At 39.7% G+C, this 14366-nt stretch overlaps 1 protein-coding gene across 3 annotated transcripts in view; it reads right to left on the bottom strand.

The window, feature by feature from the left end:
- TPK1 (thiamin pyrophosphokinase 1) overlaps positions 1-14366 on the bottom strand; it is a 323634-nt gene that overhangs the window by 125612 nt on the left and 183656 nt on the right. For all 3 annotated transcript variants that reach the window (XM_032182791.1, XM_032182789.1, XM_032182790.1), the window contains one exon: positions 923-1018. In XM_032182791.1, the coding sequence (XP_032038682.1) occupies positions 923-1018 (96 nt within the window). The remainder of the gene's footprint in view (positions 1-922; positions 1019-14366) is intronic.

The following is a 14366-nucleotide window of genomic DNA, read 5'->3' as shown; positions in this document are numbered from 1 at the left end:
GTGATTTCAGGAAGTCAGTGAACTTTCCTATCCTGCTACAATAAAAACGGGAAAGGAGGAGGTTTGCAATGTCCTTCCATCTTGTGTGCTGTTGCTTTCATTTTCTTATAAGCCCCTTGCCCTCACTATTGGTAAGAGGATGTAACAGCTGTTTCCTCTCAGCTCTTTTCACCCAGAGTTTGAGAGCGGAGAGGAGAGCTCAGCCCTTAAGAAGGAATGCTCCATGGGGAGAAAAGAACAGCAATCCCAAGAGCACATCTGCCATCAACTCATCATGTTGAAGTTCCTGACAAATTTTAACTTCGCATCTTGGAGAGATGAAACGAGAGCCTATGAAACAAACTATGGAAAGGGAGGGGGCACAGTGCCTCCTTTGCCTTTCCAATGAAAGGAGCAGCTGACAACTCCATATGGTTCTTTTTAAGTTTAGCGCACTTCTTGCTCTGCAAAGGTTCCATTTGATTTCAGGGGAACCTTTGCAGAAGGAGATATTGCTCACCATATGTAATGTTGGCAGGATAAGATTCCCCCTTCCATCTCACCTTTGGGAGGAGAGAAGAAGGAGATATGAACATCAAGGCTCAGTATGCCAAGACTTGAAAACATATTTACATGCCAAAGCGGGACTCTTGCTTTGAACACCAGCCACAACAGCTCTTCTGCATTTTGGGTTGTTCATTAACAGAAATCAATACAAGTTGCCTTTTAAGAAAGCCAACGCTTATTTGTTGACACACTGGGTAATTTCTTTTAGCAGAAGCATTGATGCTTACAAGGTGTGCAGTAAACATGACAAAACCTCAGAATGGCAAGGCTACAGAAGATAATACTTCATTTCAGTGCAAACTTAAAACATAAACCTAAGTATGTGGAGAGAAAGAGTAATTATTAACAAGCAGGGACGTAGATGTTGTGCCTTTACCTGCAGGCTCTTTTCCTCTATCTTTTTCTGGAGAATCTGAAGGCACTTGGTGAAGTCTGTGAAATCTTGATCCATGGTCTCTATTAACTCACATCCCTAGTGAAGAAGCAGCAAAAGAGAGAGAAAAATAAAATTAACACAACTTTCAGTTTTGAGAAGTAATGCTCTCTTTGATGAAATTAATTGCAGTTAACAACTCCTAAAGTCTCTGCATGGAGATAGAAGAATCAAGTAAAAGGCTATACCCTTACAGAGCCCAAAGACCCATCTAAGTCCCAGCTGAACAAATTATTATAAACCAGCTCTTTGGTAGGCACAGGAACAGATATTCCAAACCTATTGAGTATGTTCATGAGTTTGGATAAGCATGTTCTACGATATTCTGCTGGCTGGACAAATTCTGGTGTGGTGAGCTCTGGGTCATAAAGAACTTCCAGGATCAAATTCCAGGAAAATGATCTCCCGCTCTGGTACTACACTTACTACATTTCTGCTACATATATTGAAATGTGTATAAACGTATGTATACAAAATTTTCAAGTTTCCCAGAACCACTGAAGTTGTTAATTTGCAGTAATATCACAACAATCTCCTTGCAGTGGGCTAACATAGATGAGAACATGTTGAAGTGGAGAAGAGCAGAAGTTCAGACTTCTTGAGTGCTAAAGCAACTCCCGAGCCTCTGATGAAGAGCTGAGTGAGGAAAAATGAAATGTATCTACCACATAAAGTCACCACTCAAAGGGGCTTCAAAGATACCAAATACCCATACAGCTTCATAAATTAAAATAAGAACCATACATGCTGGATTTAGAGGTTCCCTCTCCTACCACTTCAAGGTCCCCTTAAAAGCCTCCTAGCTTTTTCTTTACCTGACAGTTTTTATGTTTCTCTATACACCATAACAACTGATAAGAGAAAAACATTCAGAATACAGAATCTTTGCATGTGTGCCTGTGTATATAAAGTACATTATTTTGTTACATTAGGAAAAAAAAATTGAACTTTTACGTTGCTTTTACCTCAGTGCTAAAAATAAAGATATAGAGGACAAAATTGCCCAGATCAGCACACAGAGAGTTTGGTGGATTGCACACAATAAAATAATGAGTCTCCAGTAGAAGGACATATGCTATCACTGAAATGCTTCCCCACACAGCCAGAACACATATAAAACCCAACAAAACTGTCATGCAGTAGGGGATCTGGATGAAGTGAAAGAAATGAGGAGGAGATAATGGCATGCTTTTTATTATACCCCTTACTTTTCTTTCTTCCTTCCTCAAAATCTTCTAAAAGGAAAAATGGTCAAAAGTAAAGCAGAAACTTTCTGATACCCCATGTTGCACTAAATGCCTTCTCAGGTAGGCCTGTTGAAGTGAAGCAAGCTTTAGATGCATTAGCAGATGTCACCATATACGTCCCTTTGCAGAAGCAACGTTGCTACCACCACAAAGAGGCTAGGAAAAATGCAACTGGAATCTGAATTCAGAGCTAAGTTTCAAACAATTTGAAGAGCTGCCATGTTCCCACTCTTCACCAGGAATGGCCAAAACATCAAATTGGCAGGGAGAAAAAGGCCTCAAGCCAACTGGGGACTGCAATCAATTTGGGAGTTGTGCAGGGCCAGCCAGAGACACTGAGGGAGCCTAAGAAAGGTATAGGGATGTTCTGGCCCATACAGTTGGACCTGAAAACTTCTGAAGTGAATTTGTTAATCAAAGCCCACTCTAACTGAAAAGACATGTCATCCACTAAGAGCAGGCTGCTCTCAGGCGGGCTCGTTATTGGCAGTGACAGTGGCAAGAGAGACCGCTGTGAGCAGCTATAAACAGACAGAACCTCCCCGGTCTTGCACAACCAGCTTTTGAACAGCACAGGAACGTGACAGATGCAGACAAAATCAACTGCGGGGACAGCTACTGCATGGCATGGGAGAAGAGGGGAACATGAGTTACCAGCTCCTAAATTTGCAGTAGAGAAGGAAGTCTTTTATCTTTTGCCAGGACCATTCCTTGGCTCCCCGGTGCTGGCAGAAGTGGCTTATAGGTACTGATTTATAAATAATAGATTTAACCCCAACCTGCCCCCAGAACTTCTGAAATACTCTTTCCGGCACTCACTAACAAGCCTGATATCCTCCTTAGACAGTCACTTCTTGGCAGCTGCAGCTACACTGCAATTCTGCTTTCCACCCACGAAAGAGCAAACTTACTCAACATCCTGTGTTTTTAAAGGGATGATGTACAACACCTTAAATTCATAGAATCACAGAATGGCGTGGGTTGGAAGTGACCTTAAAGATCACCTGGTTCCCACCCCTTTTGCCATGGACAGGGATGCCACCCAGGTTGCCTTGGGCCTCGTCCAGCTTGGGCTTTGTCCAGCCTAGGCCTCATCCAGCCTGGTCTTGAATACCAGGGCATCCCGGTTGGGCATCCACAACTTCTCTGGGATTAAAAGCTTCTCTTCTGTTTAAAAACATTTCACTTGAAGTTAGTTCTTGCCTAGCTTTTTCAGGATGTTCTTTGATAAGTTCTTTGGAGCAACTACGTGTCACTTCCAAAGCAAGATGACTTCAACATAGTGGCTGGAAGGCACTATCGGTCATTTGCCACAGCTCCAGAAGAAAGCTGTGAAGTACCACACATGGACATTCCACGTTCAGCCCTGCCAGGGTGTTTTCCACATATAGAAGGCCTTGAAAACACAATCACAGAAATGTGATTTTCTAAACTTATAAGTGGAATGTCAAATGCACTATTTGTCATAAATGCAAGTTGCTGTACCCATGGTATTGATACCAAGATGGTGCTGCGACAGCAGTAGCTAAAAATGAAACAGTTCAGCAGTGGTATCCTAAAACTGTTCACTCACCGTCTGCACGTTTGACACTTTATACAAGTACTACTGTAGATCACAATGAAAAAATGTTGACAGAGTGCCACCAGTAAAGCCATCAATTCCTTCAAATTAAACTCTGATTCTTCATTTTCTTTCCACATCAAACAGACAAGCAGTTTGGGAGCTGACGAGATTTTAGATCTGCTCCCTTCGCCACGACAGCAAAGAGACTGGCATAGTCAGACCCAAGGGAGTACAGGCAGCAGCACTCTGCCCGTATCCTCTCTCTGACCCTGCCGGAGTGAACGAATGTTCAGTTCACGTTCACTGATGGTGAGAGTTTTTGGTAAATCTACTAAACCTGACATTAAAAAATCTAATATTGTATACCACAAAACTGGGCAACAGTTCAGGTGCAGTTCTTGCCAACCTTCACCATATTCACAAATGACGAACATCTTCAAGACAAAGCTTTCTGATGCAGCCAGGGTTTAATGAAAGGACCCTATAGTTATTGCAAGATAGGCAATAATGGTTGTAGTTTTATAGAATCTGCTCAACTTAATAACATTAACCTTTGGTAAGAAAGTTAAAAAGCCAAGCAAATGTAACATTAAGAAAGGTTAGAAAAATCAATAGCACACAGCAGGAAAGAAAACAATAGATTGCATCTGATGACGATATAACTTTGTTGAGTGATAGGATGAGGCACACACAGAATTAGACTTTGGCTGTTCTGTCTCATTATAGCAGTTATAGGAGGCACATTGCTAAAGAAGGAGGAGTGTGCCAGACACACATAATAGGATTATTGAACCCTATATTTCAGACAGACACTGAAACCAGACAGGCACTGAAATGTCAATCTGAACATCTCAGTACTTCTCCCGTTTTTAGAAATATTATGCATCACAGCATGCTGTGCATTTGAAGACAGCAGTGTGTAGATGTCCATTCCCACATGTCCTCATTAATCTCTTAGTAAAAGAAAGTTATGTTTGTTCTTTTTTTTTCTCCTAATCTTTATAAGCATGAAAATATAATTAGGACAGAATATTTAAGATATCCTCATTTGCACTATATTTCCAAGGCCCTCCTATGGCAAGACCTCTGAGTCTAGCTTCTGAAGCCTGTGTCCGGCTGTGCTCAGCACGTGCACCAGTGATATCCAGTTCAGTCTTTTTAATGACTGTTGTTGAAGTAAGGTTCAATTTTGAGGTATCAATCTCAACACAGATGTACTCATGTATAGTGTTAATGGCAGACAGAGGAAAATCATATATCCTGAAGCTAAAAGAAAAGAGATGAGACAGCTTATAGAGCCTCTCAAAACCACCGCACAGACAAACGGTAAAGTTTAAGAAAGCTGTATAAATTAATTGGCATTTCTAAAGACTCTCCTTTCACTAAGCCTTACCTGCCGTCTCACGTAACAGAACAGTAATGCACCTGTCAATCCCAGCACCACACATGCCGGCTAAGTAACAGCTACAGATTCACAGAATAATTTCAATTGGAGGGGACTTTGGCAATTCACCTAGTCCAACATTTCACTTGCAGTAGCTCAGACTAGCTCAGGTTACTCAAGGCCCTTTCCAGTCCACATGGAGCACCTCCAACGATGGAAACTCCTTAACTTCTCTGCGCAACCTGTTCCAATGCTTGACCACTCTGAAGTGGTCTGAAGAAGAGTCTGGTTCTGTCTCCTCTGCCCTCCCAAAAAGAAGGGAAACCTTGTAATGTCATCTCTCCCTCACTTCTCTTCTGGAAGTTGAATGAATTGATTTCCCTCAGCCTTTTCTCATGCATCATGCGGTCCAGACTTCCCTAATGTATATTTCCCTTACATGCACTATATGGGTATGCAATATTTCCAGCTCAAAACCTGACAGGGTCTGCAAAGAGGCAGAGGGTATCTAGTTCTCCTCTTTTTAATCTAAATTTCTGGCCCTAGGGAGTTTCAGCTACTTCACCTCCTGGATCTCTCTTACATTTCTGCCTGCTTGAAGAAAAACCCCTAACATCTACAACCTTCATATACTAGCTGCAGTCACCTGAATGTTTTCAAATCCCACAACATTTTTTACACAAATATGCAGACAAATATTTACACTCCGGAGTGAAATGGATCCAACACAAGTGCTGCTCTAGACCAGGCACTGATGAAGAGAAACGGGCCCCAGGGTGTGACTGCAGGTCATGGACCACGCCTAGCCAAGAACATAGATGTGCATCAGTATCAGAAAGAAAACAACAGCAAAAAACTAGCTTGGGAAACATTCTGGAGGTGACAAGTCACCCAAACAGTGGTCTTCCCTACTGTTGGTCAAGTGTTTCACAACTGATCCAAAACAACTGCCCCAGAAAGGAAACTGAATGCTAGCATGGGGCAGAGAGGGAGCAGACTAGAATGTTCCAGATAACGTTTAAAAGGGGCAGGATTGGAAAAAAGAGAGAAAACAAGACCCTCTAGCTTAAGCTGCTGATAGTTATAAAAGCTGCATAGATTTCCTATAAGCCATAAATTAGTGGAGACTTATGTAGCAAGACGGCGCCAAAACCATGGAGCTGGTTTACCTCTATGAACTACAAACCAGGAGGAAATTAGTCAGTTGAATCCTTTTGCATTTGCGGAGTAGGATGCAAATACAGAAAGCAAAGCAGTCATGTTCACTGATTTCTTTTGGTAGTTTCAAATACTGTTGAACAACTAGTATTAAAAAGCTTCTGTTCTGATCAGCTTAGTTATATGAATTGCCTTTTGATTTTTGTAGTAGAGTCCAGGAAGTGTAATTGGAGAAAATGATATCGGATATTTAAATAGCCAAAAATACATAATTAAGTGAAATGCATTTTCTTTCATTTTTTGGACTCAAATTTGGCTGACCACTTGGCATCAGCACAAAACTAATACTGTACAGATTGGCTGGCCCTCAGTTCTGGGGTGGCTGATGATTTGACTCTTCCAATTACACATTAGGTGGTGCTGCCATTCAGATTAACTACAGGAATTTATTAATCATGACGAAGCGTATGCACTGTAAGCCAAATAATGGAGATCTCCAGTGACAACCCCCTCCCCCAGAACAAACAAAGAATATCTGGTTTTGACCATCACTTCTGTCTAACCATACATAACACTATTTGATTTATTAAGCAAGTATTGCCTGGTGGCATGAGACAAACCCAGTAAATATATGTAAACATATGCACACCTCTGCAAACCGATAGCTACATGAACTTGTCAAATTTGAGAGTGTTAAAAAAAGGGCAATGTACTTGAAACTTTGACTGCAACAGCTGCAGCCTCTCCTCCCTTCCCCTCTTTCTATTTTGATACGGTCTTTTTCAAAGTAAATAAAATGTTTCCTGTTTGTGTTTTTAATGAGGCAGCATGTGGCTTCTGATGGAGGATAGCTTTTTTATACCATATATTTGATGTGAAGATAGAAGCAATGAAAGTGGTCTTCTGCATTAATTACGTTGCCCCCTTTCAAAAGAAAAGTCTATTTATCATGAAATCATGGCAATTGCTTGAAACGAACAAAATATAAATCTGTTTATTTGGTATTTAAACAATACCAAAGAAAGCCAACATGCCTTCTTTGCCACCTAGAGCAAACTGAAGTGCAGAAAACCAAAGATAATAATCATCATAAATCACAGCAACTAAACCCAAACAAGAACAACAACTTCTTAAAGGGAAAAAGAAAAAAGCCAAACAACAAAGCTAACCTTATATTTTCTGGATAAATTCACAGTGATTACCTGTACTGCAGTAAATTCTTTGGATTTATTAAGCCTCGTAAATAAAAGCAAGCATCTTAGATACTCACCCACAGGTCAGAAATTGCAACAAAACACACAATTACAATACGTTTATCAAAAGATCACTAACAACTTTTACCACTTTTGAACAACCAAGCGGAAAGGTAAAGGTGTTGAGTAAAAAACTGAAGTAGAAGGGCTTGTTAGCAGCTGTAGTCTCAAATTTACAATCCATGCCCCTCCATACCCATTTCTGGCATTTAAACAGTCAACCTACATTTGTACATCTCTGTGCAACCCAGACACGTTATCTCTCCAATCTGATGATTAAAACTGAGCACAGCACAGCAGTGACAGCCACCTGCTATTTTTGGATCTTCTTTGAAATTTCCCTTATGTGGCCTTCCTTGTCTAAAAACAAAAGTTCAGAGAGGGGAATTTTAATTGACGGTCAGGCTGACTCTATAATCAGTACCGTGAAAATCTTTTGTCTACCAGGCTGATTGGGCCCTTTGGAGCCTAACCTATTGATAGGGCTGATTAGAGCACCTCTCTTTCCTTGAAAAGTAAAGTGTAAACGGAAATTGTTCCTCTATCTGTGTGCATTTATGTATGAAGGTAGCTTGCGTAAGGGAAATCAGAGTGCTGGAACAGCGTCAGCCTCTGACAGAAGGGAAGCACACGCCATCGACCATGGACAACATAGGCCACTACCTATGTCAGTGAGAGTCTTTTTTGTGGACTTGAATGCACTTTGAACCAAGACTAAGAACTGTAATGTTTCTAAAATGCTGTAACTTCATTTAAACACATATTAAAGCTAACATTATCTTTGGCAGTCAGCACAAATGACAACACAAGTCACACACTTTCCTGAAATAATGCTGAAAACACAAGCTGCCCCAAACATAAACCCCATGTCCCGTAAAAATTGAAGAATAGGGAATGCAGCATTCCTGGAAATTCAGCCATCTGAGGTATCTTTTATGAGGTGGGAGGGAGGGAGGGAGAGAAGCTGCCTGAATTTCAAATCCCGTAACACTTTATGCACAGCAACCCAAAGTTATTTATTTATTTATTTTTTAATTAAAAGAGCTCCAGGTTAACAGCTTTTGCTTTTTATCACGTGGTATGATGTGGTATGACAGATGCTCTAAAGAGCTAAAGTTAATAAGCAGGAACTGCATGTGAACTGACTTCAGTTTCCAGACTGATTATCAATTCTCAAGATTCATCTCAAGGTAAGAAAAACAAGGAGAAAACAGTAGGGCTTCTACTGGGGTGATTTCAAGGATCTGGGCTGGCAAATTTTAGCCATTCTGAACACTGTCTCTCTACGACCCTTTGGCAGCCAAGGGACTCAACAGTAGCATGACTGTGAAAATACACAAAAAAAAACCACGAGAGATGTTAAACAGAGTGGCATAAAAATCTCTGCAAGGCATTTCTAATCATTAGGATTATTTAAATATACATGGCCAGTGCAGCTAATCCCTATCTCTTGCATTCAGGATTTATGTGAGGGAATTCTTGTTCCTAAGCTAGTATCTGTCAGTATTTCCCTATTTTCAGAGGTATATAATTGATCTGAAAAGAATTTGGATTGCGAGAGGGGAGCTGCATCTCAGATATCGATCACTGAATAGAATTAATTGAGAACAGGCCCCAAATGTGCATTATGCTCACAGAAAAGGTGCTTTCTTACACAACTCTCCCAACATGTACAAAAAGAGTACAAAAGGATACAAAGATTTAATTATCTAAAGACAGCAAATTGAAAAGAGAAATATCTTCCTACATGTGGATAAAACTCCAAAATTTGTACTATCAATACAATTCAGCAACACATTCTTCATTTTGGTATTGGGGTATTAATGAAAATAGCAAGATTAGTCCCAAGACTGATCCTTTAGGAAAGTCACTGATTACTTCCCACTGCCTGTTAGTTTTCCTTTATGAAGAGCCTCCTGTCTTTAATTCGTGTTTTAACTTCTAGCTGGGCTAGGTATATGGCCTGATAATACTCATTTTTTTTTCCTTGTTATTGTTTTCTCTGACAGTTTCTAAAGCCTCTCAGACTCAGCATAAAAGCTACATTTTAGAAGGAGAAGAAAAAACTTTCTTTAGGAGGAGATTATTCATTGTTTAGAATACCTCATCATTATAGAATCAGTTCATAAAGACCAAAAGGAGAATGCTACGTGGTATGTATCCTGAGCTCCATTCAGTGGGTCAGCTCCAGAGCTCAGCATTTTAAATGATATGCTGAGCCCCTCTTTCTTCTCCTTCAGTTTTGCAAGCATATTTCTCCTCCTCTGTGAAGGACACATTGCTATTTATTTAGCTATAGCATTTTGTACTGAACTGAACTTTGATGGGTACTTCTGAAGACCGAATACATTTTGCAAATGCATAATCTGCACGTAGGCCAATGGAAACGAGTTTCTCAAAGTCAAAAGAAAATTAATTGAAATCATTCTGTATTTCAGCAAGTGATATTAAGATGAAAGCAACAGCAAATAAAATAATAAGTAAACAAACCCAGCTTTATAATCCTTTTCCAAACATCACCAAACCATCTGGGAGCAATGAACACAAGGAGCTGACATGTTGACATTCTGATAGGCAGAAGGGAAAGCTCAGGAAAATGAAACCCCTGCCCAGCACAGCAGTTCTGACTTCATCGCCAGCAAGTGTTCCACAGAGTACAAATACATTTCCAAGTGAAATTCAGGATATATTTCCACATAGATGAAGTAGATTCTTGAATAATCAAAGATCACACATCATATACACAAAGTTGTATTTTCAATTTGTGGAGGGGCTCAGCTACTCCTAGCTGAATTGTGAGGTTGCTGAATAAACATTAAGTCTTTAGGTCTGAAGTAACTTGATTACTTGGTAAGTTGGAAACCAAGTTTATCTTCCAGGTATACTTCAGTGCCTGCTTTTTCAGTAGTCAGATGTTGCATGTTCAGTAGCAGAAGACATCCTGTAACTGGGCTGTATATCCTGCTCCCCAGCTCCCTCTTCAACCTGATACATAACCGAGTACTTAAGGGGGACTGTTCAGCTGGATAGTGAAATATCCAGCTTAGTGTATTGGAAACATTGGGATTTCGTGTGTGAAATGCTTCAGGTTTTGAACTGATGATAAACATTATATTGAACAAAATAAATAATGTGTAGCCAACTAACAGCAATGGCTCTATGAGCAACACGGAGCTTTGCAGTAAGAGATTTTGCATTAGTACCCATAGGTTTATCTTAATGGGATATTGCTTTCCTTTAAATAGCAACAGTGCTTTTCTGAAGCTTAACAACAACACTTCTAGCACTCTGTACAGATAGCTAAGGTTCCTGGCAAAGGGAAGCTAAGCCACTACAACATGTACAGACATTACAGAAGGCACTGCGCTGTCACCTCCTTGTGCTAAGAGGATCTATTCAGAATCCATTCCACTAACTATTCTGCAGGCTGTGATAAATCCATTGGACAGGTAATATTTTAGGGTATACATCCACCTCCTGATAGCATGGCTCCCAGTCTGATCTCTATCAATGCTCTAGTGTATGCCTTAACTGAATTACCCTGAACAATCTCTATGTAAAAGATCAGATCCCATGATCTTCCCCTAGATGACTGAGAGCAGAATTTGTCCTTGTACATCTGTTGTTGACAAAGGGCAATAGAGCATTCAGGGGTCATTCATAATTCAATGTGCAAACTAAAGCTAAAGTGCAAAGAGCTGCAACTTGTTTGCAGGAACTGAATACAACAAAAAAAGAAGATTGGACTGAACATACTGCCCCTAAAAGACATTGTCCTAAAGTATTAGTTCAAGTGTCAAAGAGAGTTGGGTGCACACATTAAAGTAGAGTGGCCTAACAGAGTATCTGGGACATGCGAGGAAGCAAGACAAGCCATTTCCCTGATGGCTGCATATACAAAACACAAGGCTCTGGGGCACCCTGCTGTGCTTTGAGCTTCCCGTCAATTATACAGGTTAACATGACTGCTGTAGGAACCTGACATAATAGAGTCATTAATACCAACTTTCAGGACATGTAAGCATGATATAAAATTTCTCTGAAGTCCTATTCTAACACACAATCACACCCGGAAACTTCTTTTCCACTTCCCTTCATTCTCGCTGTCCTTTATTTTAAACTACTGTTGTTAGAAAGAAAAAGATATCAACACCTACTTCTGCATTTTGATCAGAGATCTAAAAAACACTTGCAACTTCAAGAAACTGTGAGAAGAGACATCAGAAGATCACCAGAGCTTTCTGTGCGCTTTTTTTTTTTTTTAAAAAAAAAAAAAAAGCTTATGCGATTCTTCCACATACATTATTTTGACTGAACCTTGCCTGAACTGTAAGTAGTTGGCTTTCCCCAAGCACCTGGCTAACAGCTAGGCAGGTTATGTCTACACTGAGCAGGTTCAGAACAGCCCTATGAACAAATCCAGACCTTACCCTACGACTCAAAAGCGTCTTCCTGCAAGACATTTTCAAGATGTCTCGAATGATGAACATCAGTGACTGCCCTTTAATCCATCCTGTTAAAGGTTTATCAGACATTTCTGAAGGTTTGAGGTCACTAGGAAAGAACACACTTTCTTAATGTTTTCCAGGGCTGGATATTCTGAAGGTGATTAATGTACTAACATCATAAAATATGGAGATTGAACAAACGTTTTCAGTAATCCTGTCCATCTTTCTAGAGAGAAAGTTTTCTATAGTATCCTCTCAAGTGTTGTGTCCACTTTTATAAAAATATTCTTCAAGACTCAGAGATTTTACTTCTTTCCGTCAGAAAAATGTACCACACTGAAACAGAAACAGACGGATGTTTCTCCTGATATTTATGAAATGGACTCTTATTCAGACAAATCCCCCCTTGCATGTCGGCGTTATATAGCAATATATCCCCAGTCCCTGTCAATGCCAGTATCTCTCTAACTCTTTCCCAATCTATCTTTAAATTCCTGTTTCAAAGTCCCTAGCATCCAGCCAAAGAAAACACAAAAGGAAAGTCAATACGCAAGCATTACACAGAAAGCAGCCTTCCTCTGCTGACAGAAGGCATTACAGCTGCTCATTTTTTTGCACAAACCCATTGTGCTTTTACTTACATAATGGGACTGCAGTCCTGTGCCTGAATTTGACCACGAAAATTACTTGTGATGAGAGGCTTTGCTTTTTAAGCTGCAACTCGTACCCTAAATGCCAACACATTCCAGTACATTCAGACACTTAATAGTTTTCTCTTAAACAAAATCTCCCCCAAGGCCTTTCATTCCACGTCTGCCTAATTATGAGTTGTCCACCCATGGCATCTGGAGGTAACGCCCTACTTTCACTATTCATTGTGAATTAGTCATCTCTTCTCCAGTCTTCAGTATTATAACTCCCATCCAAATGGTTTGGAAAGCAATTGTCTTGTGATCAAGGCACTGAGACAAGGTTCATCAAATAAGGATTCAGTCACTGGTGCTGCCATGGGAATCTTGTATGATCTGGGCAAGCCATCAGCACGCAGCTACATAGTCATGTCGAGGCACTCAGTGGCTCCTGTTTTCTGTGCGTGTTAGGCTTTGGTTTTGGCCTCTCTCTCAGTCCCATCACCATGCAACACTTTTGCTTCTCCTATATTAAAATTCTTAAAATGCATACTTTCTTCACCTTGACTTATACAAAAAAATAAGTTTGTATAAAAAGGTATCAATCTTCATCTATTCTGCATCCTCATTTTAGCCATCACAGAAACTTTTGCTTCCTTCGGAAATTCAAAAACTAAGCACTCTAGAATTACATGCTGCATCAAGTAAAAATAAAAATACCACAGAGGAAGTACGCAACTTGCTTCTTTTTTCATTTGAATGAATCACATTGGAGATCCACAGTGGAAATATTTTTTAGAGCAGATTTAAAGCAAAAGCTTTTTTTTTTTTTTCCAATAAAATTATATTACTACTAAGTAAAAGAAGACAGTTACTTAATTTTCTTCATGCAAACTTAAAGAACCATGGTTGCACTTCCAACTATTTTATGTCAAGTCAGTACTTATATTCCCCACACACTGTTTCCAGCTTTTCTGTGCACATAATGCAAATGAAATGCGAAGCTGCAGCTTTCAACTATATAGTTTTTTGAATGTGACGGCTAACTACTAAAATTGGTACCTGAATGCAGGGCAGTGGAATGTAAAATACATCATTTTAAATGGATTAACTGAAACAAACAAACAAACCTAAAGCCACTCTGATCACTTCATTCAAATTGTTATAAAGCATGTAAAAGATTTTGCTAGATTGTCAGAATGTAAGTAGGAAATAACTAATGCAGACTTCAGTAAGAATACACTATAAAGTAAAGAACTTTGTGTTCAGTACTTTTTGCAAAATACCATATAACACCTTTTCTGGCAGTAAGAGCAATTTCCTTCACTTTTGGCAAGCTCAGCCAAAATTTTGCTAATATTAAACTTCAGACAGTGTTATAGCACCAGACATTTTAATTAACTACTTATTTTTCCCAAATAATTTGGCTGAGTGAACAGAGCTCATTTTAAAAAGAGCTAAGATTATCATGTGCAAGAAGAAATACAGTCCCTCATTCTGGAAGAATTAGTAGGTCATCGTAAATAACATCTGCATGCTTACTGTAAATCATTTTGGTGGCAGAAGGTACTGCCATGCAGTCTGATCAACATTATCAATGAAGCACAGCCAATTATTTTGATATGTTTTTATGACAGATTGCTGTTATTAGTCAACATTAGGATGTTTGATGTTGTTGCATAGGGCTGCCATTCCCCAAACTTC

The sequence above is a fragment of the Aythya fuligula genome, chromosome 2 (genome assembly GCF_009819795.1).
Source record: "Aythya fuligula isolate bAytFul2 chromosome 2, bAytFul2.pri, whole genome shotgun sequence".
NCBI classification, from domain to species: Eukaryota; Metazoa; Chordata; class Aves; order Anseriformes; family Anatidae; genus Aythya; species Aythya fuligula.
Note: the sequence above shows the minus strand (reverse complement) of the source record. Positions and strands in the feature narration are given on the sequence as shown.